Source organism: Gracilinanus agilis, chromosome 6 (genome assembly GCF_016433145.1).
Source record: "Gracilinanus agilis isolate LMUSP501 chromosome 6, AgileGrace, whole genome shotgun sequence".
Classification (NCBI taxonomy): Eukaryota; Metazoa; Chordata; class Mammalia; order Didelphimorphia; family Didelphidae; genus Gracilinanus; species Gracilinanus agilis.
In genome coordinates this window covers 174331665-174359264 of record NC_058135.1, presented here as the reverse complement: position 1 = coordinate 174359264, position 27600 = coordinate 174331665, and the positions used below count along the sequence as shown (strand labels likewise).

At 37.0% G+C, this 27600-nt stretch overlaps 1 protein-coding gene across 1 annotated transcript; it reads left to right on the top strand.

Annotated features, from left to right (window-relative positions):
• The first annotated feature begins 14631 nt into the window (after positions 1–14631).
• On the top strand, positions 14632–27159 carry UCHL1 (ubiquitin C-terminal hydrolase L1). The gene is made up of 9 exons (XM_044681313.1): positions 14632–14714; positions 14835–14846; positions 15479–15607; positions 19245–19395; positions 20914–20999; positions 21078–21125; positions 21742–21808; positions 22151–22209; positions 26698–27159. The coding sequence occupies exons 1-9, from the start codon at positions 14682–14684 to the stop codon at positions 26782–26784; spliced, it is 672 nt and encodes a 223-aa protein (XP_044537248.1). The 5' UTR covers positions 14632–14681; the 3' UTR covers positions 26785–27159.
• The last annotated feature ends 441 nt before the right edge of the window (positions 27160–27600 follow it).

Here is a 27600-nt window from a genome sequence, read left to right as displayed (position 1 = left end):
GATGGAATACTATTGTGCTAAAAGGAATAATAAACTGGAGGAGTTCCAGGTGAACTGGAGAGACCTCCAGGAACTGATGCAGAGCGAAAGGAGCAGAGCCAGAAGAACATTGTACACAGAGACTGACATACTGTGGTAAAATAGAATGTAATGGGCTTCTGTACCAGCAGCAATGCAATGACCCAGGACAATTCTGAGGGATTTATGGTAAAGATGCTACCCACATTCAGAGGAAGGACTGCAGGAGAGGAAACATATAAGAAAAGCAACTGCTTGAACGCATGGGTCGGGGTGGCCATGATTGAGGGTGTGGACTCGAAACTACCACACCAATGCAACTACCAACAATTTGGAAATTGATCTTGATCAAGGACACATGACAAAACCAGTGTAAATGTGCATCGGCCATGGGTGGGGGGAGTGCGGGGGGTGAAGGGGAAAGTAGGAACATGAATCATGTAACCATGTTAAAAATGATTATTAATAAATGTTAAAAAAAATAAAAATAAAAAAAGATTAATGGTAATTATTGGGTCAGAGCTTGGGAAATAGAAGATCAAATATAATTTCCTTTTCTCAGCAGAGAAATTAAAGACTATGGGTTTCACTATATGTAGTATTACATTGTATGCAATGTAGCCTATACTGTCCCATGTGGTTAGTTTTGTTGATCTTTATTGACAAAGAGGAGTCAGTGAGGGGAATATTAGGAAATTACTGAGATTAAGGAAATTTTTAAAAGCATCAAAGTAAACACTTTTTAAAGTAAAGAGGTATTGCAAGACTTTTCTCTCATTACTACACTTATGCACAATTAGTCGCAAACCAGGAATTTAGTGTTCTAACAGTTAGAATCTAACTTTTATTTCCCATGAAAAATTAAAAGAGAATTTGAATCAAGGGAGAAAGGACATATGATTCTTGCTTTGTTTCTTCTTTTGGAGGCAAATTACCTTTTGAAAGGTAAAAAACTCATTCCCAGGGCTCTTCTACATCATATATTATAATATATTACAATTGTTATTCTACAGCTATCTAGACTATTTAGATAAAAATAAAAGGCAGTTTTTCTAAAGATCAGTGCTTTCTCTTAAAAGTTTTCAAAGAAATTGAGTCAAAAGACAAAACTGTTGTAAAAGGTAAAAAGATGGTACTTTTGTATCAAAATCTTATCACTCAGTTTAAAAAAATCTAAATTCCCTATATATTCCAAATAATTTTGTTTATCTATGAAAAAATACTTTTGGGGAAAGCTGTACTTAGCACTGGATCAATATGAAAGAGTTGCCTTCTTCTACCACTAACTCTGCCTGAACAAGTATTAACAAGAGGAGAAAATTAATCGTATTATTACTATTGGCAAACCAAGGCCAGTATTTTAAGATCTAGTTCCCTCTTTAAATCGCCTCTTCTTTCCTAACTTGAATAATATCAGGATGTAAACAAGCACATGAAATTTAGGAGAGCACATCTTAAGCTTTAAGAATTAATAAACAACTGTACTGGAAATGTTAGTTTTTGCAATCAGAGGAAAAGAAGAAATTAAAGGAGTTAAAGTAGGCAAAGAGAAAACTAAACTAATACTCTTTGTGTATGATATGATGGTATGCCTAGAAAACCTTAGAGAATCAACTAAAAACTAGTTGAAATAACTAACTTTAGCAATGTTTTAGGATATAAAATAAATCCACATAAATCATCAGCATTTCTATATATTTCCAACAATGTCCTACAGCAAGAGAAATTCCAGTTAAAACCACTCTGGACAACATAAAATACTTGGGAATCTTTTTGCTAAGACAAACACAGGAATTATATGAACAAAATTACAAAACCCTTGACACATAAATAAAGTTATATCTAAACAATTGGTAAAACATTATTCATGGGTAGGACAAACTAATATTATAAAAATTACAATCCTACATAAATTAATTTACTTTTTCAGTGCTAACCAATCAAACTATCAAAAATATTTTATAGAACTAGAAAAAATAACAAAATTCATCTGGAAGAACAAAAGGTCAAGAATATCAAGGAACTAATGAAAAAAATGTGAAGGATGGTGGTCTAGTAGTACCAGATCTTAAACTATATTAAAAAGCAGTAACCATTAAAAGAATGTTGTACTGGCTAAGAAATAGAAGGGTAGATCAATAGAAGAGAGTCGGGGTAAATCACCTTAGAAATCAAGTTTTTGATAGACCCAAAGATCCCAACTTTGGGGATAATTACTCAGTATTTGACAAAAATTGTTTGGAAAACTAGAAAACAGTATGGCAAAAATTAGATATATATTTGTATACACATACATAGATACATTCATACACATTTATACACACACACACCAAGGTACAGTCAAAATGGGTATATGATTTAGATATAAAGTGTGATATAAGTAAATTAGGAGAACATAGAGCAGTTTATCTGTCAGATCTATGGAAAAGGGAAGAATTTATAGTAAAATAAGAGATAGAACATTAAAAATATAAAATGAATAATTTTGATAATATTAAATTTAAAAGATTTTATAGAAATAAAACCAATGTAACCAAGATTAGAAAAAATAAAACAAAAAATTTGGGGGGAGGGGGCAGCTGGGTAGCTCAGTGGATTGAGAGCCAGGCCTAGAGACGGGAAGTCTTAGGTTCAAATCTGGCCTCAGATACTTTCCAGCTGTGTGATCCTGGGCAAGTCACTTGACCCCCATTGTCTACCCTTACCACTCTTCTCCTTGAAGCCAATACACAGTATTGACTCCAAGACAGAAGGTAAGGGTTTAAAAAAAATTGGGGGGGGATTCTAGCAAATATCTCTGACAAAAGACTAATCTCTCAAAAATATAGAGAACTGAGTCAAAATTATAAGAATACAAAGCATTTTACAATTGAAAAATGGCCAAGGGATATAAACGGTCACTTCTCAAAGGAAGAAATTAAGACTATCCATACGCCTATGGAAAAAAGTTCCAAATCACTATTGATTAGAGAAAGGCAAATTAAAACTGATGCCACCTCACATCTACAAGATTGACATATCACCAAAAAGGAAAATGATAAATGCTGGAGGGGCTATGGGAAAATTGGGACACAAATACACTGTGGATAGAAGTGTGAACTGATAGAACCATTCTGGAGAGCAATATGAAACTAGGCTCAAAGGGTCACAAAACTATACATACTCTTTGACCCAGTGATACCACTGCTGGATCTGTATCCCAAAGAGATCAAAGATAAAGGAAAAGGATCTACCTGTACCTAAATATTTTTATCAACTTTTTTTTGTGGTAGCAAAGAATTAGAAACTGAGGGGGTGTCTATCACTTGGAGAATGGATGAACAAATTGTGGTATGTGGTTCTAATTGAATACCATAAAGAATATAGAATGCCATAAAGAATAATGAAGAGAATAAATTCAGAAAAAACTTGGAAAGACTTCTATGAAATGATGGAAAGTGAAGTAAGCAAAACCAGAAGAACAATGTATATAATTACAGAAATATTGTGCAATGATCAACTATGAAGGACTAAACCATTAACAGCAAAGCAAGTCTCATGATAAAAATGCTTCCACAGCCAAAGAAGGAACTTTTGGAGTCTGAGTACAGATCAAAACATGCCATCTTCCACTATATTTCCTTCATGAGATTTCTATTATATATGTGACATGTGACTTCCATCACAATAAAAGCAATATGTAAATATTTAGCACATTAAAGTATGTATATAATCTATATCACACTATTCATTGCCTTGAGGAAGAGGAAAGGTAGGAGGGAGAAAACTTGAATTCTAAAATGTCAAAAAACGATTGTCAAAAATTTTTCCTACATGTAACTGGAAAAAGAAAATAATTTTCAAAAACTGCTTTTATATGTAATTGAGAAAAAATTTTTAAATAGTTTAAAATATGATATTGATTATACATATGAAGTCATGTCAGCCATAAGTCCAAAGTGCAAATATGGAATATGCATAATAACTATCTTGTTAAAAAAAAAAACCTCATACACATAGAGAAAGAAAAGTGAAGAAAGTACGCTTCATTTTGCACTCTGACTTCACCAGTTCTCTCTGGAGGTAAATAGCATTTTTTCATTATGGGTCCTTTGAAATTGTCTTTGATCACTATCTTGATCAGAGTGGCTCTCTTTTATATTTGATTTTCATTACAATGTTATTGTTACTAGGTACAATGTTCTCCTGGTTCTGCTCACTTCATTTTGTATCGGTTCTTCTACATCTTCAAGGTTTTTTCTGAAGCCATTCTGCTTGTCATTTTTATAGCATAATATTATTTCATCACAATTTGTTTGACCATTCCCCAATTGATGTACCTTAGTTCAATTTTCAATTCTTTCCCAACACAAAAAGAACAGCAAGAAATATTTTTGTACATATATAAATAAACAAATACATATATATATATATATATATATATATATATGTAGTTCCTTTTCCCTTTTCTTTGAACTCTTTGTATAGAGACCTAGGAGTAGTATGGCAGAGTCAAAGGAGATGCATAGTTTTATAGTTTTTATATTGGGAATAGTTCCAAATTGTTTTCTAGAATGGTTGAACTGATTCACAATGTCACCAACAGTAGCAATACATTTTGTGAAAAGAAATGCAGACAATGAAGATATCCATTGGTTGGGAAATGACTGAACAGGTTGTGCTTTATGAACAAAATGTAATATTTCTGTGCTGTAAGAAATAACAAGTATGATGACTACAGAGAAGTATGGGATGACTTATGTGAACTGATGCAAAGTGAATTAGAATAACATGTATGCAGAAAGAACAACCAAGAAACAATCAAAACCAAATGATGCAAAATTAAAATGACTAATTTGGCCCTGAAGAAGAATTATGAGAACTCATCTCCTCCCTTCTTTATACAGATGGATGAGGGATTATGGGAATGGATCTCTCTATATCATGTCATCTCCTTTTTTAAGACTTTGGTTAGTTTTGCTTACTTTTTTTTTCTTCTTTGTCATAGGGGAGGTAATGCAAAGCCAAGATGTCAATAAAAGTTTTATATTAAAGGAAAGAAAAGCAATAGATTAAATTAGAAAGGATCATTGCTATTCATTTCAATAACCTTCAAATTGGCCCATTGCCACAAAATCGCAATCTATCTTCTTTTAACTAGCTAATATTTTTTCAAACACCTTAGATAAAAGTAATATTACTATCACTAGCTCAGTGGAGTGTATAGCCAAAAAGCATTAGAAAAATTACAATTCACCCAATTAAATCTATCAGTGCTGATCATCTTGCATATGATTGACTCAATTCTGGATTTCCATCTCCCTGCTTAGAATTAGGGCAGTAGTTTCATTTTTCTTCTTGGATTTGAACCCTGAAGTTTTTGCCAGCCTAGATCTTAGTTATTAGACTCTCCCTCCTTCTCTTGCCCGGTAGAGCTCTCAAATGCTTGCTTTCTAGAGATTCCAATTGCTTGTTGATTGATTTCCTGGCCAGCTCTATCCTGTTGCTGGCCATATTCCATAAGAAAAGAAGGCAAAAGTAGCTATTTACTCTAGCTTTCAGTTTAGGCTTTACAACTTAAAAAAAATTGTGTATAGTCATATGAATAAATACAATCTAGTTATTGCTGCATTTTTAGACATTTGAAATGGAAGGTGGAATGGTAGTGGACAAAAGTACTGGCTCTATCATCAGAGGGTATACATTCATAGCCCACCCCAGCTACTTACTACCTGAGGGACCTTGGGCTAATTACTCAACCTCTCTTGTTCTATTTCCTCAGCTCTAAAAGGAAAGAGTTAGAGGAGCTGATCCTGAAACCCAGTTTAAATCATTATGTTATTCCTGCTCTTAAGATAGCCATATACCAAACATAGTTCATTTTACTCAAAACTAATACTGTTTTGTACTACCAAAAGTCTCTCATTTGAAGACTTTGGAACACCTGATAGACACTGTTTCCTTAATTCTTCATATATCTCTAAAGAATGAACACATCATATGAAACTTATTTTTAAAATTCAGGAAGAAACATAGAGGGAGTGACTTTCACAGTATTATTATACTCAGTTAAGTCAAAAGCAAAATTCAGTGTGTAGGAAAATAAATATACATTAATTACTTTAACTGCCTAAGATAAGCAATATGCATATTACTCCTGAAAGAAAGTTACAGGAAAATCTTGGCCACCAGCCTTATATGACCATTGGAGGCAGACCCAAAAGCTTTCAGGACACAAGTGGCACAGTAAAGAGAGCACTGGGTGTGGAGTTAGGAAGATGTGAGTTCAAATCCAGCCTGAGACACTTAATAATGAAACTAGGCAAGTCACTCAACCCTATAAGCCTCAATTTCCTCAACTATAAAATGAGCTGGAGAAGAAAGTGGCAAACCACTCCAGTATCTCTGCAATTAAGTCACTTCACCCTGTTTACCTCAGTTTCCTCATCTATAAAATGAGCTGGAAAAGGAAATGGCAAACTAGTTGTATAATCCTGGGCAAGTCACTTTACCCTGTTTGCCTCAGTTTCCTCATCTGTAAAATGAGCTGGAGAAGGAAATGGCAAACTACTCCAATATCTTTGCCAAGAAAACCTCAAATGGGGTCACAGAAAGTCAGACACGACTGAAACAACTAAAGAACAACCACCTTTGCTTTCAAGGAAACTTCCATGATGTTTAATATTATTCACAAAAATAAAGAAATTGGTAAGAAGTTAGTGATCCTCCAATATAGCTCTAATCTGTTGGTCTTTGGATAGTTCCCAAGAGAAAAAAAAATGTTTGGAGCTGAAATTTCATTCATGTAGAGAACCTACGCTGAGAAAAGAGTCTTAGAAAACTTTCCAAAAAAAGAAAGAAAAAACAACAACAAAACAAAGCCAAAAAAAACTTTCCAGGGTATCAAGAGGTTAAATGACTTGCCCTCAGCCATTCAGGCAGTTTCTGCCAAAGGTAGATCTTCCTGACTTCTAAGCTAATCCTATGTCCATTTAGCTGATACAAAAATAACTGGTTTAAAATGAGAACAAAATCATTATATTGCCTACTTTGGCCAAAGATCGACTTTTTCCCCCTTCCTGAACAGATGAACTGAAAGATTAGCTAGGAGTCACGGAGAAACCTCTCTAAGACCTGAAGTCTTTTTAAAATTTGAACATAATTCTGCTAGCTTTATTCTTCCATCAAGAAGTCTTCCTAGAACTGAAAAACAAAATTCCAATCATTATCAACTGGGCCACTTGAAAGGACCCAAGACACTAGGTATCTGAATATTGTCCTGTTTATACTCAGGTCCCCCATCTACTAAGGATGCACCCTGTCACATTTAGCTAGTCTTGTTCCTTGTCTACACCAACTGTGATCAAGACCTTCTTCAAAGCTGTCTCGGGTTAACGGGAAATATCAGGATTGAAGTTTTGCTGGCATAGCCTTTGAAAAACCAGGGTCACCTCTAAGCCCTGATGAAGCATCAGAAGATTTCTGTGGGAGGATTCCCTCTAAGGTAGGAGTTCACAACTTTGTTTGTATTATGAACCTCTTTGGCAGTTTGGTGAAGCCTATAGACCTCATCTCAAAATAATATATTTTTTAAACCCTTACCTTCATCTTAGAATACATACAAGTATTGGTCCCAAGGCAGAAGAGCAATAAGGGCAAGGCAATTGGGGTTAAGTGATTTATGTAGGGTCACATAACTAGGAAGTGCCTGAAACCAGATTTGGACCCAAGACCTCCTATCTTCAAGCCTGGCTCTCTAGCTACCCAGGCACCCAGCTGCTCCTAAGCAGTAGTTTAAAAACATTTCCATGTGAAGGAAATGATAAATTTTAGTTAAAGATATAATTTCCCTCCCAAATCCAAATGCACAAACTGTCTGAAATAATTTCTGGTTAAGAACCTCTGCATTAATATTACATTAATTGCTTTGGAAGGTCTTGGGATTCATAAGATTTCATTAGAAACAACTTCCTTACAGCATATTTATTGATTAAAGAAAGTTCCTATATTCCTCACATAGCGACAGCCTTGTAGGTGACATCTATCCCTGACAAGCTTCCTTCTTTCTTGTTTCAAAGATATAACAGGACTGAAACCAGCACTGAGGGAAATCTCCTTCCTGTTGGCTCTTTAAAGAGCTGCCAGGTTGGGACAATGGCTAAGCTTTTGATGGCCTCAGCTGGTTAGTGTGGCACTGCCCCCCAGGAATAGCCCTCCCTGGGCACCATTTCTGCAGCATCAGCAGGGGACACGCAGCCTGGAACAGTCACTGTAGTGCAATATTGATTCTGCATAGCTTTGCTGGTAGGGGGAAAATTAGCCACCGCTATAATTGTGGTTGGAATGTATCTAATTCAGACATTGAATCAGGAAATCTCTTCCAAAATCTTCCAAAATCCAAGACTTCCTTTTGGCAAGCTGTGAAAAAACACACTGTGAAAGGTGTCCCTAATTCTCATCTGGTGAGAGGTTGTAAATCATGCAATTCTTTTGGACAGGAGTATAATGTGCTTGAAGAATATTTTAGACAAATCTAAATTTATCAAACCTAAATTGGGATGATGCCTCCTCTTTACCACAATCATCCATTAAGTGCTGGAAGGGTCTTTCAGAGTCATCTCATACAACCCTTTCATTGTACAGATGAAGAAACTGGCGGGGGGGAGAGCTGGGATGTGCTGTACCAAGGTCACCCCATTACTGCATACGGTACAGGAGAAAAAGTCCTAGATTTGGAGTCAGAAGGCCTAAAGACAAATCCTAGTGCTTAATCCTAATACTTAGTAATTATATGGCTTTGGGCATGGTCACTGGGCTGAAGTTTTCCTCATCTATAAAATCATGGAGTGGACTAAGTGGGGGCCTTCTGTGAAACCCCCTCCAGATCTAAATATATGATCTTATAACTATATAACCAAATAATTCTATCAATCAATTAATAAACATTTATTTCTTGTTCTTTGTATTATAGGAAGAGTGTTAAGTGATGGGGATACAGACTTAAAAAAAAGTCTCTGCTTACAAGAGCTCCTTTTCTTAAAGAGGGAGACAACAAAGCGTATACAGGATGTATACAATCATATAAACACAAGAAGAAAGGGGCTAACAAGGGGGTTGGAGGGAGGACATACAGATTTTTAACATCTTTGACCAAGCCATAAGTACTCTAACAGATATTCTGTTGTTGTTTAGTTGTTTGGTCATGTCCAACTTTTCGTAACTTTGTTTGGGGTTTCCTTGGCAAAGATATTGGAGTAGTTTGCCATTTCCTTCTCCAGCTCATTTTACAGATGAGGAAACTGAGGCAAATAGGGTGAAGTGACTTGGCCAGGGTCACACAGCTAATCTCTTAGACCATATTTAAACCCTGACTTTAAGACCAGTGCTCTACCCATCACACCACCTAGCTGCTAACAGATATATATCTGCCCAACTGAATTATCATCATTTCATGAACACAAAGAGATCATGGGTACAATGCTGATCTTGGTACCATCTTTGGGTAGGCTGGAGAACAGGAAATATTATAGTCTGGAATCAGGGTTCCCCCATGTGAAGCTTCTTGAATCAGGAACAAGAAAAAAAATCACAGCCAAGAACACAGTAATGCAGATGGAGGAGTAAGTTATCCAAAATATAGATTGCCATTCAGAGGAGATAGAGGTAGCCATAGGATCCAGATGAGAAACATGATTTGGTCCCAGAAGATGATACCATTTGGGAAATAAGTTGAATGAACTTGTTCCAAGTCAAGCAGAAACTTGAGAAATTGGGAGAAACTTAAGGAATTAGATTCTAATTCTGCAAAAAGTTGAAGGCCATTTTAGGAAGTTTCATTAGATATACAGATTTTTTTAATGCTGAACCCAAGAAGTCAGTCCTACTTTTGACTTTTCACTGATTCCCTCCCCCCTCCATTTAATAGATTTCTGCTGCTGCCAGCATAATTACTCTTAGATGAAAGTACTTTCTTTAAGCCATAGTGGACAAAAAGGGTTTTTTTGAATGCCTACCAGAAATTAAGATACCTGGTCTATGGAACTCTTTGAATTTATTAATTCATTATATTATAAAAAAGGGAAAGTAAGTTAGTTTCATGTGACTTGCTCCTTTTACAGGATAACTTGTTTGGTTAGTTTGATAATTTATTAACTATACTATATGGGTACCTTTTCCATAATCTTTTAAATCACTCACATATGGACTTACTTAAAAATGTGTTTCACAGAAAAAACATCAGAAAAATTAAGATTAAAATAAGAAAATACATATCTCACACATATGGATAATCTGTTGAAATGTTGGCAAGAATTCCTTTTATTCAATATGTGTGATTAATGAAGAATCTTGTAAAATATTATGTGACTTGGTTCTTTTGAATCTGGCACCTGGCTGCAATGTTAAAAGTGCTCATGTCAGCTAAAGAAAAGATGATGCAAAAGTGTCTAATCACATTTAACAGTGTTTCAAATACGGGACAAAAACAGATACTATTCTTTTCTACAGAGGCTTTTGCAAATCTATTTTATAACCCCTCTCTACTATAGTACTCTGAGAACTAGTACAGTCTGTTCTCATTCAGGCAAGAGAAAGAAATTCTTTCAAAAACAAATTTAGGCCTTTTTACAAAACAGGCAAAGTAGGTATTATTGCAAATATGATTTAAAATAAATACAACTGGGCAATAGGACAACCCTTCAGTTCTAGAATTTCTAGGTCCTTTGTTCTTTCTGGAAGAAATACATTTTCAGTGCATGGATCATAAAATGGCATACAATGCAGAGATAGAAACAAAGAAGGGTGCACATTCTTTATATTTCCTGCTGTTTTGACAAGTATGCTAGATAGCTAAGGTTACCTCTAGTGGAGAAACCAAAGCTAGCTCTTAAGGAGCCAGAGTACCAGAGCTAAAAGGAACCGCAGAGACCAAGTCAAATTCTCCCCTTACTGTTGAAGAAACTAGAGCAGAGATAGAAGTCATTTGAAAAGGTTTCAAAGATTTGGAAGTAACAAAGCTGGGAGGTTAACCTAGGCTTTCTGTTTCTCTTGGAAGCTTTGTAATTCCTTTTTTAAGGAAGTTATTTTCCAGTACAGTTCCTATTTCACTACTCATACTGGCTCCTACTGAATAAATGCTTACAAGTTGTTTAAGAATCAGCTAATTTGTCAAGGTTTTGATATCCATATTATTAGTCTACTATATCCAGGTCAATGGCAGGATAGCCACAGCTGACTAAAGAAGTCTAGAATCCTAGAAACTTATGCTATCTTCAATGAAGACTGTGGAAGAGAATCAATCACATACCAATGCCTAGTCCTTTTTCTTCCATGGTCCTTCCATATCTTTTTTCCATACAGACCTTCCAATCCCACTCTAGTTTTATTTTATTTATTTATTTTTTTAATTCCACTCTAGTTTTAGATCTCCAGTTCTGTGATACTCAACAAAACACTTTCTCCATGGTCCTTCTATATCTTTTTTTTTTCCATATAGACCTTCCAACCCCACTCTGGTTTAGGATTTCCATTTGTGTGACACAGCAAAACACTCGTTTTGAAAAATAGTTTCCTCATTTGTAAAAGGAGAATAACAACAGCACCTACCTTCTAGGGCTGTTGCAAAGATAAAATGAGATATTTGTAAAAAACATGTAAATGCTATTAGCTTTATCCCAAACCATCAGAAAAACTTCTCTTTCTGGAGAGAATCAAACAATCTGATGAGTACCAGCTTTTGTAGGAGCCTGTATAGTTCATAAGACTCACAGTTGCACTGAAGGACTGTATCTGGGCTACTCGTTCACACAAATGCCTACCAATTATTCAGTCATTTCAGTTGTGTCCAACTCTTCATGACCCCATTTGGGGTTTTCATGGCAAAGATACTGGAGTGGTTTGCCATTTCCTTCTCCAGCTCATTGGACAGATGAGAACCAAGGCAAACAGGGTTAAGTTACTTGCTCAGGATCACATAGGAAGACTCTGACCTGGATAGTAGAGTATGAAAGTCAACATTTCCTCATTTCTTTATTTAGGGAAAAATTACAGGGTTAAAGCTGGAAGAGAATTTTGATTTCTAGTCCAACCCATTCATTTAAAGATGAGGAAGAAAGTAATTGAGGAATCCAATTTAGTGGTAAAATTACTTATTCAAAAGTTACAAATAACAAAAAGAGCTGTTCAGATCTTTTAAATTCAGATCTTTTAACTAAAGGTCTGATGTCTTCACTATAGTATACTGCTGCTTAGGATACACTAGGGAGGTTAGAAATACCCATGGATTCCATGTCAAACAATTTGTATTAATATTACTATGATGTTATTTCCTAAAAAATAATGCTGTTCTACTCATATAGTGTTTTTATAATTTTAAAAGTTTTTTGCATATTTCACTTTATTTGATAGGCCTGAGGAAAGGAAAATATTGTTTGTCACTGAAGTCAAAACATTTCCCTATTCATTACTGGCTTAGAGACACAGTATTTAGATCTGATGAGTTATTAGGCTCTTAACAGATTTTGACTAGAATCTTTTCTATTCAGTTATCCACAGCATTAAATCCGGCAGCATTAGGAATCAACCAATATAGGCTGATTCTGTTTCTTCCTTCACCTTAACATCAGTACATTTGTCATTGAGTAAACAGCAAGACACTAGATTCATGAAGAATTATGAAAAGGTACAAAAGAATTCCTGTTCTGGAAAAAAAAAACACAACTTATGAGCTAAAGTGAAAACTAGACTTTTAGAAAACTTTTACCTTGAAGGATTTTTCTTGTAGTTAAAAAAAAAAAAAGGTACAGATATCAAAAGCTATGGACTTCCCTTCCACATTCCATCAATGATTTTACTATTTCTCCAGAAATTCAGACTCAAAAAACTTAATCATCTTTTACTACTCTGTCACTCTCCTCCCCATTATCCAGCCAACCATCAAATCCTATCGATTCTTCTTTCTCAGCGTTTCTTGAATCTGTCCTTTTCTATTTCCACTGTGATTGCCCTAATAAAGGCTCTTATTACTTCAGTTGGACAATTTCAACTGCATCCTCCCTTTTCCTGATGTATTTTATTTCCCCTACAACCCATCTTATACAACACTATCAAATTAATCTTCCTGAAAAATCATTGTGATGATGTTACTCTCTGCTCAGAAATCTTTAAGGATTTTCCAACTATCTGCAGGGTAAAATATTGCAGACTTGAGTGCCTTCATAGTCTTTCCCAAACCTATCTTTCTGATCTCATTTCCCACTACTCCCCCCATTATAAATTGCTCTATTCAAACAAGTCTATTGCCATCTGGAATCCATCATAAATTTTCCCTTCTCTACACCTTTGTCTATGATATTCTCTCTTTGTAGAATGCTCTTCATCCCAGGGGATCACAAAAGAAGTAAAGAAGCACAGGCTTTAAGGTCTTCTCCCTCCAACCATCAATACTAAGAGCTTCTTAAAATCAGGAAGACCCCAGGGTATACATTTTAGCATCTGCCTGTTCTCTTTCTACATGTAAAATCAGTCTATTAATATTCATCACCAAATGGCACTTATAGGGAGCACTGAGATCTTTTGCTAAAACAGAAATGTACTTTTCATCTATTCTTCAAAACAGAATTGAGGGACTTAAATATTATTATCAGTTTACTTAGGAGGTACAGTGGATGAGGAATCCAGATTCAATTGTGGGAATACATCAAAACTTTATCTTTGAGATATATAAGATTATGAGAATTTTATTTAGTAAAATAAAGAGCACTTTAGGCTCAAACTAGTAGGCACTAGAGTGCTTTTTTTTTTTTAACCTGGAGTAATAGTAGAGATGGTTTTATAATTGCGAGGGTAGGAAAAGAAAGCATGGAATAACAATAATAAGAATAATAGTAGCTGTCAGTATTTATAGAACACTTAGTATGTGCCAGATGCTTTACATAAATTTTCTCATGTGATGCACACATGAACCCTGAGAGGGTTGCTGTTATTGTCTTTATTTTACAGTTGAGGGAATTGAGGCAAGAGTGGGTGAAATTTAATAAATTTAATAAATAATTTAAAAATAAATAAAATTGCCCAAGGTCACACAGCTAGGAAATGTCTGAGGCTGGACTTGAACTTGAATGTTCCAGACTCCAGGTCCAGTGTTCCATCCATTGCAACACCTAGGTACCCTGAACGTCTTCATTAAAAAATAATCGTTATTATTAAACAAATACCTGTTGACTTTGGGTCTCTAATGGAAGCATCAGGGAATTTGACCGTTCGTCCTCATATTTGGGATGACGGATAATGGACTTATTCATGTTTTTCTCAGGGATCAAGGGAGGGAAGGGACACACGGGAAAGGCCTCACCCAAAACACCTAAGCACCTCTAGGGTGCTCATCAGATTTCATATTAGCTCACCATTGGAAACGGGCTCGGCACGGTTTTGGGGGGGGGTCCGGATGTACCACTCCGCTGCAGGTGGCGGGGGTGTCGAATCTCGATCCGCGGGGGCGTGTCTATATCCCAGAAGCAGGGCTGCCCCCGTCCCCCCCTCTGCAAAGGCCCACAGTGAGTCCGACCAGCAGTATATATAAAGGCGCAGCCGGGCGAGTCCACTAGCTAGCTCGCTCACTTGCTCGTCTTTGGCTTTTTTCGTCTGTGCTCACCTTGCGCTCGAGACTCCGGCCGGAACGTGCAAAGATGCAGCTGAAGCCGATGGAGATTAACCCCGAGGTGAGCGGCTGGTGCACAATTTCCTGGTCTGGGGGAGGGGGGGCGTGCCGGGGGCCGCCCAGCTTACTGTACCATCTCCCTCCCTGCTCCCTTTCCTATTCTCCTTCTTGTATGTTTCAGATGCTGAACAAAGTGAGTGGTGGCTCCCGTTATGATTCCTCCTCCATCTTGGGCAGTCTCTTTCTTGGTACCCCGAATCTATTTCGCCGGATAGCCGCAATCCGCCCCACCCAGTCCGTTCCGGGGGTGGGCTATGGGGGGGCGTCTTGCTACTGTCCCCTCCCCCGCCGTGAGTCTTGAGGCTCAGGTCCACTCCTTCCCCGCTCTTGCTTTGCTCTCCGTGACCCCAGGTGGTAACCGAGATGCCGCGGCCTAGGATAGGGGTGTGGGAAGTGGGGACCCTAAGTGGGCGGAGGGGTTCATTAGGGGCACTGCAGGAGGTCGGCCGAACCCCCCCCCCCACCTTCCCAAGATGCAGTCCAGAATATTCCAGTGTGCTTAGGATGCAACAGCTTGAAGCTAGACACGTGTGGGCAGCGCGCAGCTTTGTGCTGTGTCATTGCGCCCCGAGAGTGGAGCAGGGCGGGGCTCTCCTTCCAGCTTGGACTGGGGGGTAGCAGCGGCGGGTGGAGGAGGGCAAGTGGGTAGGTGGGAAAATAGTAGAGGGAGGAGGACTCTGAGGAGGGAGCTCTGGACTCCGACTCCACTACCGCTCCTAAGCAGGTGTGGTCGGTTGGGCTGGTCTCTGGTCTTGCCTCCCACAGGTGCTGACCCGCCTCGGGGTCGGGGGTGACTGGAAATTTGTGGATGTGCTGGGGCTGGAGGAGGATGTTTTGGGCACTGTGCCAGCCCCAGCCTGTGCTCTTCTTCTGCTGTTCCCTCTCACTGCCCAGGTAGGAAATCGGGAATATGGATGAGCGGGCTTTCCCACAAAAGATGAATTTTCTTAAGAATGTTGGGTGGGGGGATGGGGATCCTAGCTAAATGAAAAAAATGGTTATTTTGTTTCGAAATTGAAGCGGGTAGAAGCTGTTCTTTCCAGGATGGGGAAAACAAAGGGTGTGCCCTTGGGGGGTGGGGTAGAGAGGAGGAGGAGCCTGGTGGCCTGCCTTTCCCTGTGAATATATTTATTTAGCTAGCATTTTTGAAGGGGATGCGGTCAAACTTTCTTTAGCTGCTAATGAAGAGCTTTTAGGGAAAATGTAAGAAGATTCGAGACAACAATTTTGGGTCTCAGTTTCTTTCTTTATAATATAAAAGGATTCGGTAAATCAAAACCCTCCCTTAACAGTTTCTAAAATCCTATCATTCATCAACAATAAAATGTTAGGGCAATTCAGAAAAAGAACCAAAGGAAACCCCCCCTCTCATTCTTTCTCCTCCCCTCATCTACTAAGCTCACTTTAACAACGCTCAAGTTTTTTTCTAATTTTTGTTATATTCTTAGTGATGGAAAGGGAACCATCTTCTTTAATCCTGATGGCCCAATGAATAAAGGGAACTCTAGTCCTAAAATAACCACTGGTTGGCTCAGTAAATGGAATTGCTTTCTCTTTCTACAAAATGGAAGGTCATCACTTGGCAACATCAAGATAGGTGAATTGTATGACAATCTCAAACAGCCTGAAACAGAGGTTTTTAACCTGAGGTCCATGGATATAAAAAAATTAATTTGGCAGTGGTATTTCCATGTAACTGTTTTCCTTTGTAATTCGATGTATTTTATAGATATAAAAATATTTTGAAAAAGGGGTCCACAGGTTTCACTAGATTACCACAAAGGGTAAGCATCTTAGTCTTACATCTGAGCTTTTCTAATTTAGGCTCTCGTTAGGATTGGAATTATCTTGCTTTCTCTGAGGTGAGGTCTTGAGTATGACTTTGCCTTCTTTCCCACATAAACTTGTCATCTGGCAGTTTAGGCTGAAACAGCACTTTTTGAATAAATTTTTTATAGCATAGGAAAATACTCTGCCCAAAGTTTCTTGTTACAGACCAGTCACTTCAAGCCCAGGTAATGGAATAACAGTTTTGAGAATTCTCCCCCCCCCCAAAAAAAAAGGATGGACTGCTAGTTTGCATGGTAGCCCTCACTTGCCTCTTATTGATATGGAGCATCAGTGCCCTATACACAGGTGGGTGAAACTTTAAGGATGCATAAATCAGTTTGAATATTGAGTTACTGTGTCCTCAGTATATGATGGTCAGCCTTGGGGCAACCATTCTTAAGGCAATTCTCAGATGACACCCTTTTGTTGAGACCATACTGGGACTCTTTTTAGCTTGACAAAAAGTGTAAACTTGCAAAACCTTTAAAAATTCAGTTATCAAACTTGCTGTACCAACTGCCTGAGAAGTGGTCACATCCAATGTGTCTAATTTTGTACTTTAGGCAGAAATACAAAGTTACTATTCTGGGTACATTATGTAGATAAGAGAGCCTTTTGGAGCATTTTTGTTGAACACTAAAAATTTTTTTTTGTTTTGTTTTTTTGCCAGATGCTAACATAAGCAAGAAAAGAGGTTGCCAAGTACAAATGAAACTTTCAAACTGGCTTCTAAAAGCACAGCACTTCAGCTCACCCATTCAATATGGTGGTTTGGCTTTTAGGTCTTGGATCAATGATACCATAATGACTCATGGCTTTTGATAAGTACTTGAGAGCAAACCTTGGAGATGCAGCAATATAGATTTTCTCTTCCAAGGCATGAACTCATCTGTTTCTCAAAAGCTTTTAAACAAAACCTACCATTCAGTAGAAAGAGAATCCTTGAAACAGGAATCATACCTATTTTCTAGCCTTGTATCCATCATTATCTATGATCTTAGATGAGTCACATTCTACCTGTAGGCCTTGGTTTTCCTGTCCATAGTGAGGTCAGATTTTAATGCTTGGGTTCATTTCAGTTCTTTAAAAAAGTTCTCTTATGAGATACGATAGCCATTTAGTCTTAGACTTTGCTGAATCACTTATAAGTCATAATTTTGTGATGCAAGTGAACACATCTTTGGATATCTCCATGGAAAGTGGATATGCCACTGCACATAGTCTCTGAGCAATACCTTTGACTGAGACTTCACAAAGCAAAATAGGATGGTGCTATTGAAACTCCTTTAAATTAATTTGAATTGCCTGTGAAACAGTGACAAAATATTAACTGGTATACTCTTGACTTCCAGATTATGGGGTTATTGAGAGATTTTAAGCCTGAACCTATTACTTAAAAAGTTTGCTTTTTTACATGGAATTCTAAAGCCAACTTCTCTTCTAAGTGTGTGATTTGACCAAGAGTCAGGCCGGACCAACAGATGTTAAAGAGTAGCTTGTCCTTATCTCACAAAAGCTTATACTTCTATTTGGAATAGAAAGGGCTAAATGTTTCTGGCACATTATAAAATACTAATATAAATATTGGAAGAGAGTTTTATTCTAGGAAAATTCATTGTGATATGAGTTTGACCATTACTAACTTAGTGAAATATATATGTACACATGTGTATTAAACATGTGTATATACATATAGACAAAACTCTGTACATTTTTTATCTTTAATAGATTTAAATTGCACTAACACTTTTGGGACAAATGATGTCTGTTTATCTTAGAGATTAATCAGGACATGGTAGATAGCTGGCCTGACCACTTAGGTAGATCTGAGTTCAAGTGCTGCCACTGCTATATGCTAGGTGTCTGAGCCTAGGTAAGTTACCTTCTTGGTGCCTCCAGAAACCCTTCTGAAACTAGAAAGGCACCGTCTCGCCAAGAGCTCCCTAAATCAAAGAAATCACAAATCCAGACGACAATCAGAAAATCTTGAGTGTTAATAAGGAATTTAAAATAATATTTATTAAAGAAGTAGATGTCCTTCACTTTAGAGTTCTACATGGAGATGGATTAAATCTCTTCTCTTTCCATTTTACTACCCCCACCCGTTAGAAAAGTTTTAATTCTGAATTCAAATGGTCTAACGGTAAATCCAAACAAATGAAAAAAATTAATCTTAAATCAAAGATTTTAATGGAAAAAGCCAAATATTCATGGGCTGTAATCTCATATAGTATTGTTTCCTTAGAATCAGCATATTTCTATTTGTTTAAATTAATAAATTTATAGCAAATGGAAATAACTTAAATATATTTCAAGTGGAAATATAGATGCACTTAGTATTATAATTTCAAAGTATTATATCTTCAGAAATTTAGCCAGACTCCTTACTTCTAAGTTCATGATGTAAGTAATATTCCAGGCCAAAGGTGGCAGTGGTGTCTAGACAAATCCTTGGGCTTCTGTCTAATGCAGACTCTGCACTGCAGCATCTGGGTGGGGCTCTGAGGGATACTGTCAGACCTGAGCTAGAAGAAGGGGCAATGATGAGATTATTTTGAGATAATCTATTCTCAAGGCTTTAAAACTAAAGGCTTTGAGTAAAATTCCCATTTTGAATTTCAACACTTAGTTGTCATTACTTATGATTTAGCTTGTAAATATTTCGTACACAAAGAACAGATGTTGATTTTGATGTTCACAGCATGAGAACTTCAGGAAAAAACAGATTGAAGAGCTGAAGGGACAAGAAGTTAGCCCTAAGGTGTACTTCATGAAGCAGACTGTAGGCAACTCCTGTGGCACCATTGGCCTCATACATGCAGTTGCCAATAATCAAGACAAATTGAACTTTGGTAAGTGTAAACTCTCCCTCAAAATAGTTCTTAATACAGAGCATCCAGGTATTTAAAAAAGTTTGATAACAATTTCTATATAATTGCTTTTCTTTGCAATCATGTATTTTATTTATTTAAAAACAGCTTGGAAAAGAAGGTCCATCCATAGATTCACTAGATTGTTCAAAAGATCCATAATATTAAAAATAGTTAAGAAACTCGCATCCAAAGGTCAAAAGCATGTTTTATTTACATTATTTACCTTACATTTTATTAACATATTTTAGTTCCATCACATTGACCAGAAACCTTGTGCTAGCATTGCCAGGGTTGCTGTATCAACACCCATGGCTTAATAATTGTCTTTCACCTCTCCAAAGGGCATTTGATCAGCCACTATGTGTGGGAACAATGCTTAGCATTGGAGATACAGTTAGAAAACCCAGCAATCCTATTACGTGTGCATGTTGCTACCAGCTGTCCTACTCTTGAGTATTCTCTAGTTTATTTTGTTTGTACATAGGTGTTTGCATATTGTCTTCCCCTTTAGCCTATAAACTCAAGATAAGGACTATTTTTTGTCTTTCTTTTTAACCCTAGTATTTAATAAATGCTTTTTTGGTGAAATTAAAAGCCACAGTTTGGCACCATTTGTCTTTTAGAGTCAGTCCTCTGATGTTTACTCTAACCTTCTCTGGTTCTGTGTATGCTCTGCTTTTCAGGTAGTTTTCAGGTAGTGAGTTCCCTGTTTGTAGAGATGCTTAAGATGAGATTTGGGGGAGGATCAATGATGTGCTCTAACAAAGGAATCCCTTTAGGGAGATAGAAAAGATCCTTTAAATTCCAAGGTCCTGGTAGTCATAGTAACTGAAACTTCCAGGATGTTATTCTGGTATGGGGTGATAAAAAAGAATTTCATTAAACTAGAATGCTTGAGGCAATTAGGTGGCTCAGTGGATAGAGAACCATACCTTGAGATGGAGGAGTCCTGGGTTTAAATCTGGCCTCCTCTATTTTCTATCTGGGTGACCCTGGGCAAGTCACTTAACCCCAATTGCTAGGCCTTTGCCACTCTTCTGCCTTGGAAACAATACTTAGTGATTCTAAGACAGAAGGTCAGGGCAAGGAAGGAAGGAAAAGTTGCTTTGAGATAGCAAGCCTCACCTCTCCTTGAGTTTTGCAGGATTAATCTGTTAACAACACAAAATAAGTCCTAGGCAGGGGAAGACATCTGAGCTAATTAACTGAACTTGCCTTTGACCGTAGCCCTTTAGTTAGCTGAAGCTGCCTGATTTTATTGCCAGTGAAGAAAATCTAGTTTGTGATCTTAATAATGGTTTGGTTCCCTGCTTGTGACCCAGACAGTACTTGACTTGACTAATTACTATTCTCAAGCCTCTTAAGACCATCTAAGGCCAGGTTAGCATCATGTGGTATGATTTTGCTACACCGATTTAAAAAAAAAATGATTGTCCATCTATGAAGACTCACCCATTTTCCTGGTCTCCTACTAAAAGCTAACATGTATCATTACAGATGATGGGTCGGTTCTGAAACAGTTCATTTCTGAAACGGCAAAGCTGTCTCCTGAAGACAGAGCAAAGTGCTTTGAAAAGAATGAGGTAGGGGATACTAAAAAATACTCTTATGTATGAGTTTGGATTATTTGCTGGACTAATAGAACTTTTCCATTTTTACAGGCTATTCAAGCAGCCCATGATGCTGTTGCCCAGGAAGGCCAATGTCGGGTAAACTCAGATCTGCAAATCAAGAATCTTTAGGCTTATCCAGATTCTCCTTATGTTTCTACTGCAATATGTAATTTCATGGGAATCTGTATATAAAAACATTTTTCCAAGTCTCCTAGGCAGTTTTAATACTCATCTAAGGCCATCTAAAAGAAGAAAAAATAACCAACCTGGAAAAAAATATCCTTGGTTCCTTTTTCTTTATGAAGTCTAACTGATGAGTGATACATTTCCTCATGAAAGGAACTTATTAACAAGATCATTCCCTAGTTTACTTAGAATATTTTGCTTAGAACTTAATCCCTCAAATGAAGTATTTAATTATAGTTTTAAAAGGAAATTCCCCTTTCTAAAGGGATTAGACATAGGATCACCTGAAAACATCAAGTAAAAATTCAGCCCTAGGATTTTCTTGGCAAAAACATACCTTCAATACTAACAGTTGGTCCTTTGCAAAAAACAAATGATACCCTTAAATTGGTGCTACTAAAATTTCTGACATATTTGCAGTTGTTCAGACCAGAATTCTGTCTGGTGATCTAGAAAATTTATTGGTTCAAAGTCAAGACTTATACCTAAATTGTGAAATTCTCCTATTTATCTGTTACTTCTTTAGGTAGATGATGAAGTGAACTTCCATTTCATTCTTTTCAACAATGTGGATGGCCACCTTTATGAGCTTGGTATGTCTTACATGAGAATACACTAAAATTCAGAGCTAAATGTTGATTATAGGCTGGCCACTGAAATGAAGCTTCAGTTGTGTAGACCGATTCAGTCCTGTAGAGTATTAGTACTATGCTTACTATTAATGGAGCTAAGGTAATTTTGTTGTTGTTTTTAGAGGAGTATATTTACTGTGTAACTTCATTGCTATAGTCAGCTTCTGTCTACTGATAAGATGGTAACTAGGCTTAACATTTTAGTGATGCCAGGCAACAAGAAGACTTAAGTAATTTGCCTCTGGTCATAGTCACTGTGTTACTCTGTGCTACTCATTAAACTTACTGGGTTTTTTCTTTTAGATGGACGGATGCCATTTCCTATAAACCATGGGTCCAATTCAGATGACTCAGTCCTGAAGGTATGACCTAAGCCAAGATCAATATCAGCTTAAAAAAGATCACTTTGCAGAACTCCAAAATTAGTTCTATCACCCCCGTCCCCCCCCCCCCCGCATTAGAACTTTTCAGATGGAAAAGAGAATTAACTTTTCTGTGGCTTAGGGACCACCTGAGAGTAACTTGTCTAGAAGAGCAGTTATTTTATATCAGTTATTTTAAAGTTCTACTGAATTTTCTCTGCCCAAGTCATTTCTTAATATACCTTCCCTTGTCTCAAAGAAACAGTATCACCCTAGAGACCCTGTCAGTCAGCATGGGTGCAACATTCTCTTTGGATAATCAGTACCACTTCCTTCCCTTCCCTCTAACTTTTGGGAAGTATTTCTGGTCTTTGAGACCAAGATTATTCATTTATAGAAGTCTTGCAGAACTCTGCAGCTCTCCAGACGGAACCACACAGTAGTAGAACTATGGCATCACTTGACTATTTAAAGATGAGCATTTATTAATGGCCAGTAGCTTCAAGTCCTATATCCACAACCTAAAGGCAGTGTGAACATGAAAACCAATGGCTGCTTCCCTGTAGGATTAAGAGGATTATTTAAAGATAATCAAGCTGTGAAAGTTTAAAACTTATGGTGTAGACTAATATGTTACAACTATTGTATGGTTCCAGTATGTTGAAATTGATACTTATAAATACACCACAACCTTAAGTAGTTATACTAAATTCATAGATGATCTAGAGCATTGATTTTTCCCAGTCACTAAGACTTTTAATATTTTTTGTTTTTTTGTTATACTCCTAACAAATACTAAAAGAAATAAACAAAATAGAGTTAATTCTTAAATAAATTCCTCAAATTAAATCTATTTACATTTTAATAACACCACCATCAATTTCAGATATTTCTAGGTAAGACTATTTTGGGTACATTTTTGTTTTGTTGATTACTGTCCAATTCCCCATCTAGGGGTTTCTTGGCAGAGATAGTGGAGTGGTTTGCCATTTCTTTCTCTAGCTCATTTTACAGATGACGAAACTGAGGCAAACAGTAAAGTGACTTGCCCATGGTCACACAGCTAGTAAGTGCCTGAGGTCAGATTTTTAACTTGGATCCTACTGGTTTCTAGGTGTATATTTGAAATACATCCCATTAATGCTTCACTTTTAGTAGAAAAAAATATGCAGGTTAAACATGACCTCTTTTCTAGTTTTTACCCTATTAATTCTTATCCTCACTAAAAATATTTCTTACTTTGTCAAGTCATTATTATAATTTGAGATCAGAGTAGATATTAAAAGTTATTCTAAAAAGTTATTAAAACTTACATCATTTGTATTATACTGAATACTCATGATCTCATACTTTGAAATCTTGTGATTAATGAACTGGTAACCTAGTGCTAGAAAGACATGTTCAGATTGCATTGTACTAGGCTTTTTATGAATAAATCTCTGGCTATACTTAAGCTGAAACAATGCATATAATTTTATGGAGTGGAAGGATATTTTATTTAAAGACTTAACTACATATGAACTATATAGGATGTATCCTAGTTTAATAATCACTCCTTTAGTAATAGTATAGCAAATGCTGCCTATATCATAATGATGACATAATAGAATAATTTATTACAAAAATGGCTAGTAGGATTTGGGGAGAACCCCAAATTCTCTCCTTGGTAAAAATTTTCATTGTAAAGAAGAGAGAGATCTGTAATTAGAAAAATAATGTATTTAACAAGTTAGGTACAAATTCATGACTCAGTCCAATCCCTTAATCCACATTTTAGAACACTTGTGTTTTGGCTCATTAAGAAGCTGACCATTTAATTTAAAAGTCAGACTTGATTTAAATGCACTGATTCAGTGAGTATATATATATACTTTGCTAGCTTGGGAAAAGTAAAGCATGAGTAGATTCAATTCAAAGAACTTAAGTCAAAGAGGATTGATAACTAAAATATCAGCTATTTATATAATGAATTTAGTCATCAGAGTAAACCAATTCAAGATGGAATATAGGGAATTGGTTGGAATTTAATTACAAATTAGAATTAGTTCTATAAAATGGAGTACCCAGGACATGGTGACTTGTGATACATTCAAGGACCAAATGAAAAATGGGTTAATCTAGTCACTGATTCTTACCACTTGGTGCTTATATCAGCTAGCAATATTTTACTAGTTTTAGAGCTGAAAGGGATCTTTTTTTAAAACCCTTAACTTCTGTGTATTGGCTCATAGGTGGAAGAGTGGTAAGGGTGGGCAATGGGGGGGTCAAGTGATTTGCCCAGGGTTACACAGCTGGGAAGTGTCTGAGGTTGGATTTGAACCTAGGACCTTCCGTCTCTAGGCCTGACTCTCAATCCACTGAGCTGCTCAGATGAAAGGGATCTTATAAACAATTCAAGGTCCTTATTTTAGAGATGAGAAAACAAGCTCAGAAAAGCTAGAATAATCTGGTTTCAATCAATATATTGTAATTGTTCTACTTGGCCCCTGAGTTTAGAACTAAGAAGATTTCGGAGGAGGGGGAGATGATGATTTTAACTTTAGATAATTTTCTAACAGAATTGTCCATAAATAGACACATCTTTTCCTTCTATCTACTTACAGGTCATCTCTAAGTTACAAAATTATCTTATTAATTGCTAATTAATGCTTTCTTAGAGCTATGATATTTATGACTGTGATTTCAAAGTGTAGTAATAACATATTTTTTTAAAAACCCTTACCTTCCATCTTAGAATTAATATTATGTATTGGTTCCAAGATAGAAGATCAGTAAGGGCTAAGAAATTGGAGTTAATCGACTTGCCTTCCAGGTCACACAGGTAGAAAGTGTCTAAGATAAGATCTGAATCCAAAACTTCCTATCTCTAGGTCTGGCTCTCATTCCTCTGAACCACTTGGCTGCCTTCAAATATATCTTTTAATATTTTATTGTATCTAATAATTTTAAATCGGTTCCTTAAAATTTTTTTAATTAATGCATTTTACTGCCATCTGGTTACTTGAAAGTTATAACAACAGCTAGTGTTTCTATAAAGCTTAAAGTTTACAAAGCTCTTTACATGTGCTATTTCATTCGATCCTCACAACAACTCTGTGAGGTAGATGCTGTTATTGTCATCCCATTTTACAGATGAGGAAAAAGGCTGAGAAAGGATGTGATTTGTCCAAGTTCATATGGCTAGTAAGTGTCTGAGGCAGAAATTAAACTCAAGTCTTCCTGACTCCAAGCATGGTGACTTCAACCAGAATAATTGATCAGCACACATCCAGATTGGTTAGGGAGTAAGCAGTAAGTTTTCCACAATGACACGTCAATGAATACAGTGAAGAAATAAGACGAGCAATGGACTATGTCTTTTGGAAACTAACTTAAATCTTTTCTTTAATATCCTAAAGTCCTGCCCATGCCTATTTCCAGGTACAGCCCAACTACCATCTCTACCCCTTAAGTCCCTAAGTAAGTTTTCCTTCTGAATTACTCACAGCACGCAAGCTTTGGTAGGCTCCTCTCTTACCAGAGGAGGACCTTGAGAAAGAGGGACCTTGTCCTGTTTATCCTGGTAGGTCCTCTAGAAGGTGTTTCCCAAACTCTTTTGGCCTACTGCCCCCTTTCCAGAAAAAAATATTACTTGGGGCCCCCTGGAAATTAATTTATTTTAAATTTTAATAGCAATTAATAGGAAAGATATATGTACTAATGTTTCTACCTTTTTCGTAAAATATAGTAAATGTGTAAACCTAACTTTGAAATTATGAAACAATTTATTGAACTTAATAGAATGTAATACAAAAAAAGTTAAAAACCTGTGGCCATCACCGCCTCCTTGGATCGCTGCAGCACCCACCAGGGGGCGGTAGCACCCACTTTGGGAATCAGAATGACAACCTGTCTAGGCTTCTGTTTCCTGATCTGTTGAGTGACAGGGTTACCTTCTATTGCTCAGATCCCTTCTAGCTTTCAATCTCAGTTTGAGGTACTCAGAAAACTTGGAGCTTGAGATAATTGGAAAAATCTTGATCTAGATAAACTGGGAGACTGGAGGTATGTAGTTATTGTCTTCTAAGTCCCCTGTGAATTAGCATCTCCCCAGAAGGTATCTGGAAAGACTAGTTTTGCTGCATTATAAACAAAGCTGGAAGGTGGAATTATTCCTACTCTTCTCCTTTTCCCTTTAAAAACACTACAAAAAAAGCTTCCAAATATAAATATAGGTGTAGGTGTAAATACAGGGCAGGGGTGGGTGGTGGAGGCAGAAATATTTTACTCTTGACAAGCAATATAAAGCTTCTTCTGTATGGCCTCATCCTCTTCCTTTGAACTTGGGCTATAAGTCTTGTTGGAAAACAATTCAAGTTTCCAATTGGTAGGAAATCTGAGATAATTAGTAGATCCTGTCAATATTGTGTTTTCTCCCTCTGATACCGCAGTATACTGCTTTAATGATTTATCTGCTGCCGAATCTTAACTCTGAACTGTTTGTTCCAGGGGGCTGCTGAGATCTGTAGGCAGTTCACAGAACGTGAGGAAGGAGAAGTTCGTTTTTCGGCTGTGGCTCTCTGCAAGTGTGCCTAAGGTCCTCACGGGAAGGATTTCATTCATTTTTTTTCTCAGCTTTAAAAGCACATGCCTAACAGTGCAGTCAATGATGCTTCAATACTTAGGACACAGCTGTTGTATCCTTTTGGTTCTGCAGAATTGCTCCTGCCCCAACCACATCCAAGTAATGTCAGAGCTTAACTTTTAAGTTTTCCAGCAAAGTTTGATAGGAACTCTTTTAAGACACAGCGTATGTCTGAGGGAACTTCCACTCCCCCCCTTCCCTGGGCTCAATATTGTGATGTCTTGTGCCCTGAGGAATATCTACTGCTTTCTCTAGCTAGTTTAACGTGTGCCTGTATCTTAAGCCCCTGGTTGTGGTTTACATGTACCTGATAGAAAAGAATAAAAGTTTTCTGCTGATTAAAAAAAAATGTCTCCTCGTCATTCCATTTAAAACTAGCACAACGGACAGCAATGGGACTACAGATCCTTATTGGTTAAGTGAATAGCTGTTAGGATCCAAAACTAGGTATGTTAGAGTTTTAAGTGTCAAATTGCCAGTTCTGTTCAGTACTTGAGAATTTCTTTATTGATGTAAACCACCTTTTTCATAAACATCTTATTTTCTTCCATTGAACTTGATCAGACTGAACTGTCAGATCAGTGGTTTTTGGTTAGGATGAGAAAACGGCCCCATTGTAGTAAGAGCATTCGGACCCTTTTGACACCTGCTGATTGACCCATGGGCCAGTTGCTTGATTCCTTGGGGCCTCAATTACTTTGTCCATGAAAGGGGACTAAACTAGATGACTTTCAAGGTTCCTCCTAAGCCCATATTCATATATTCTA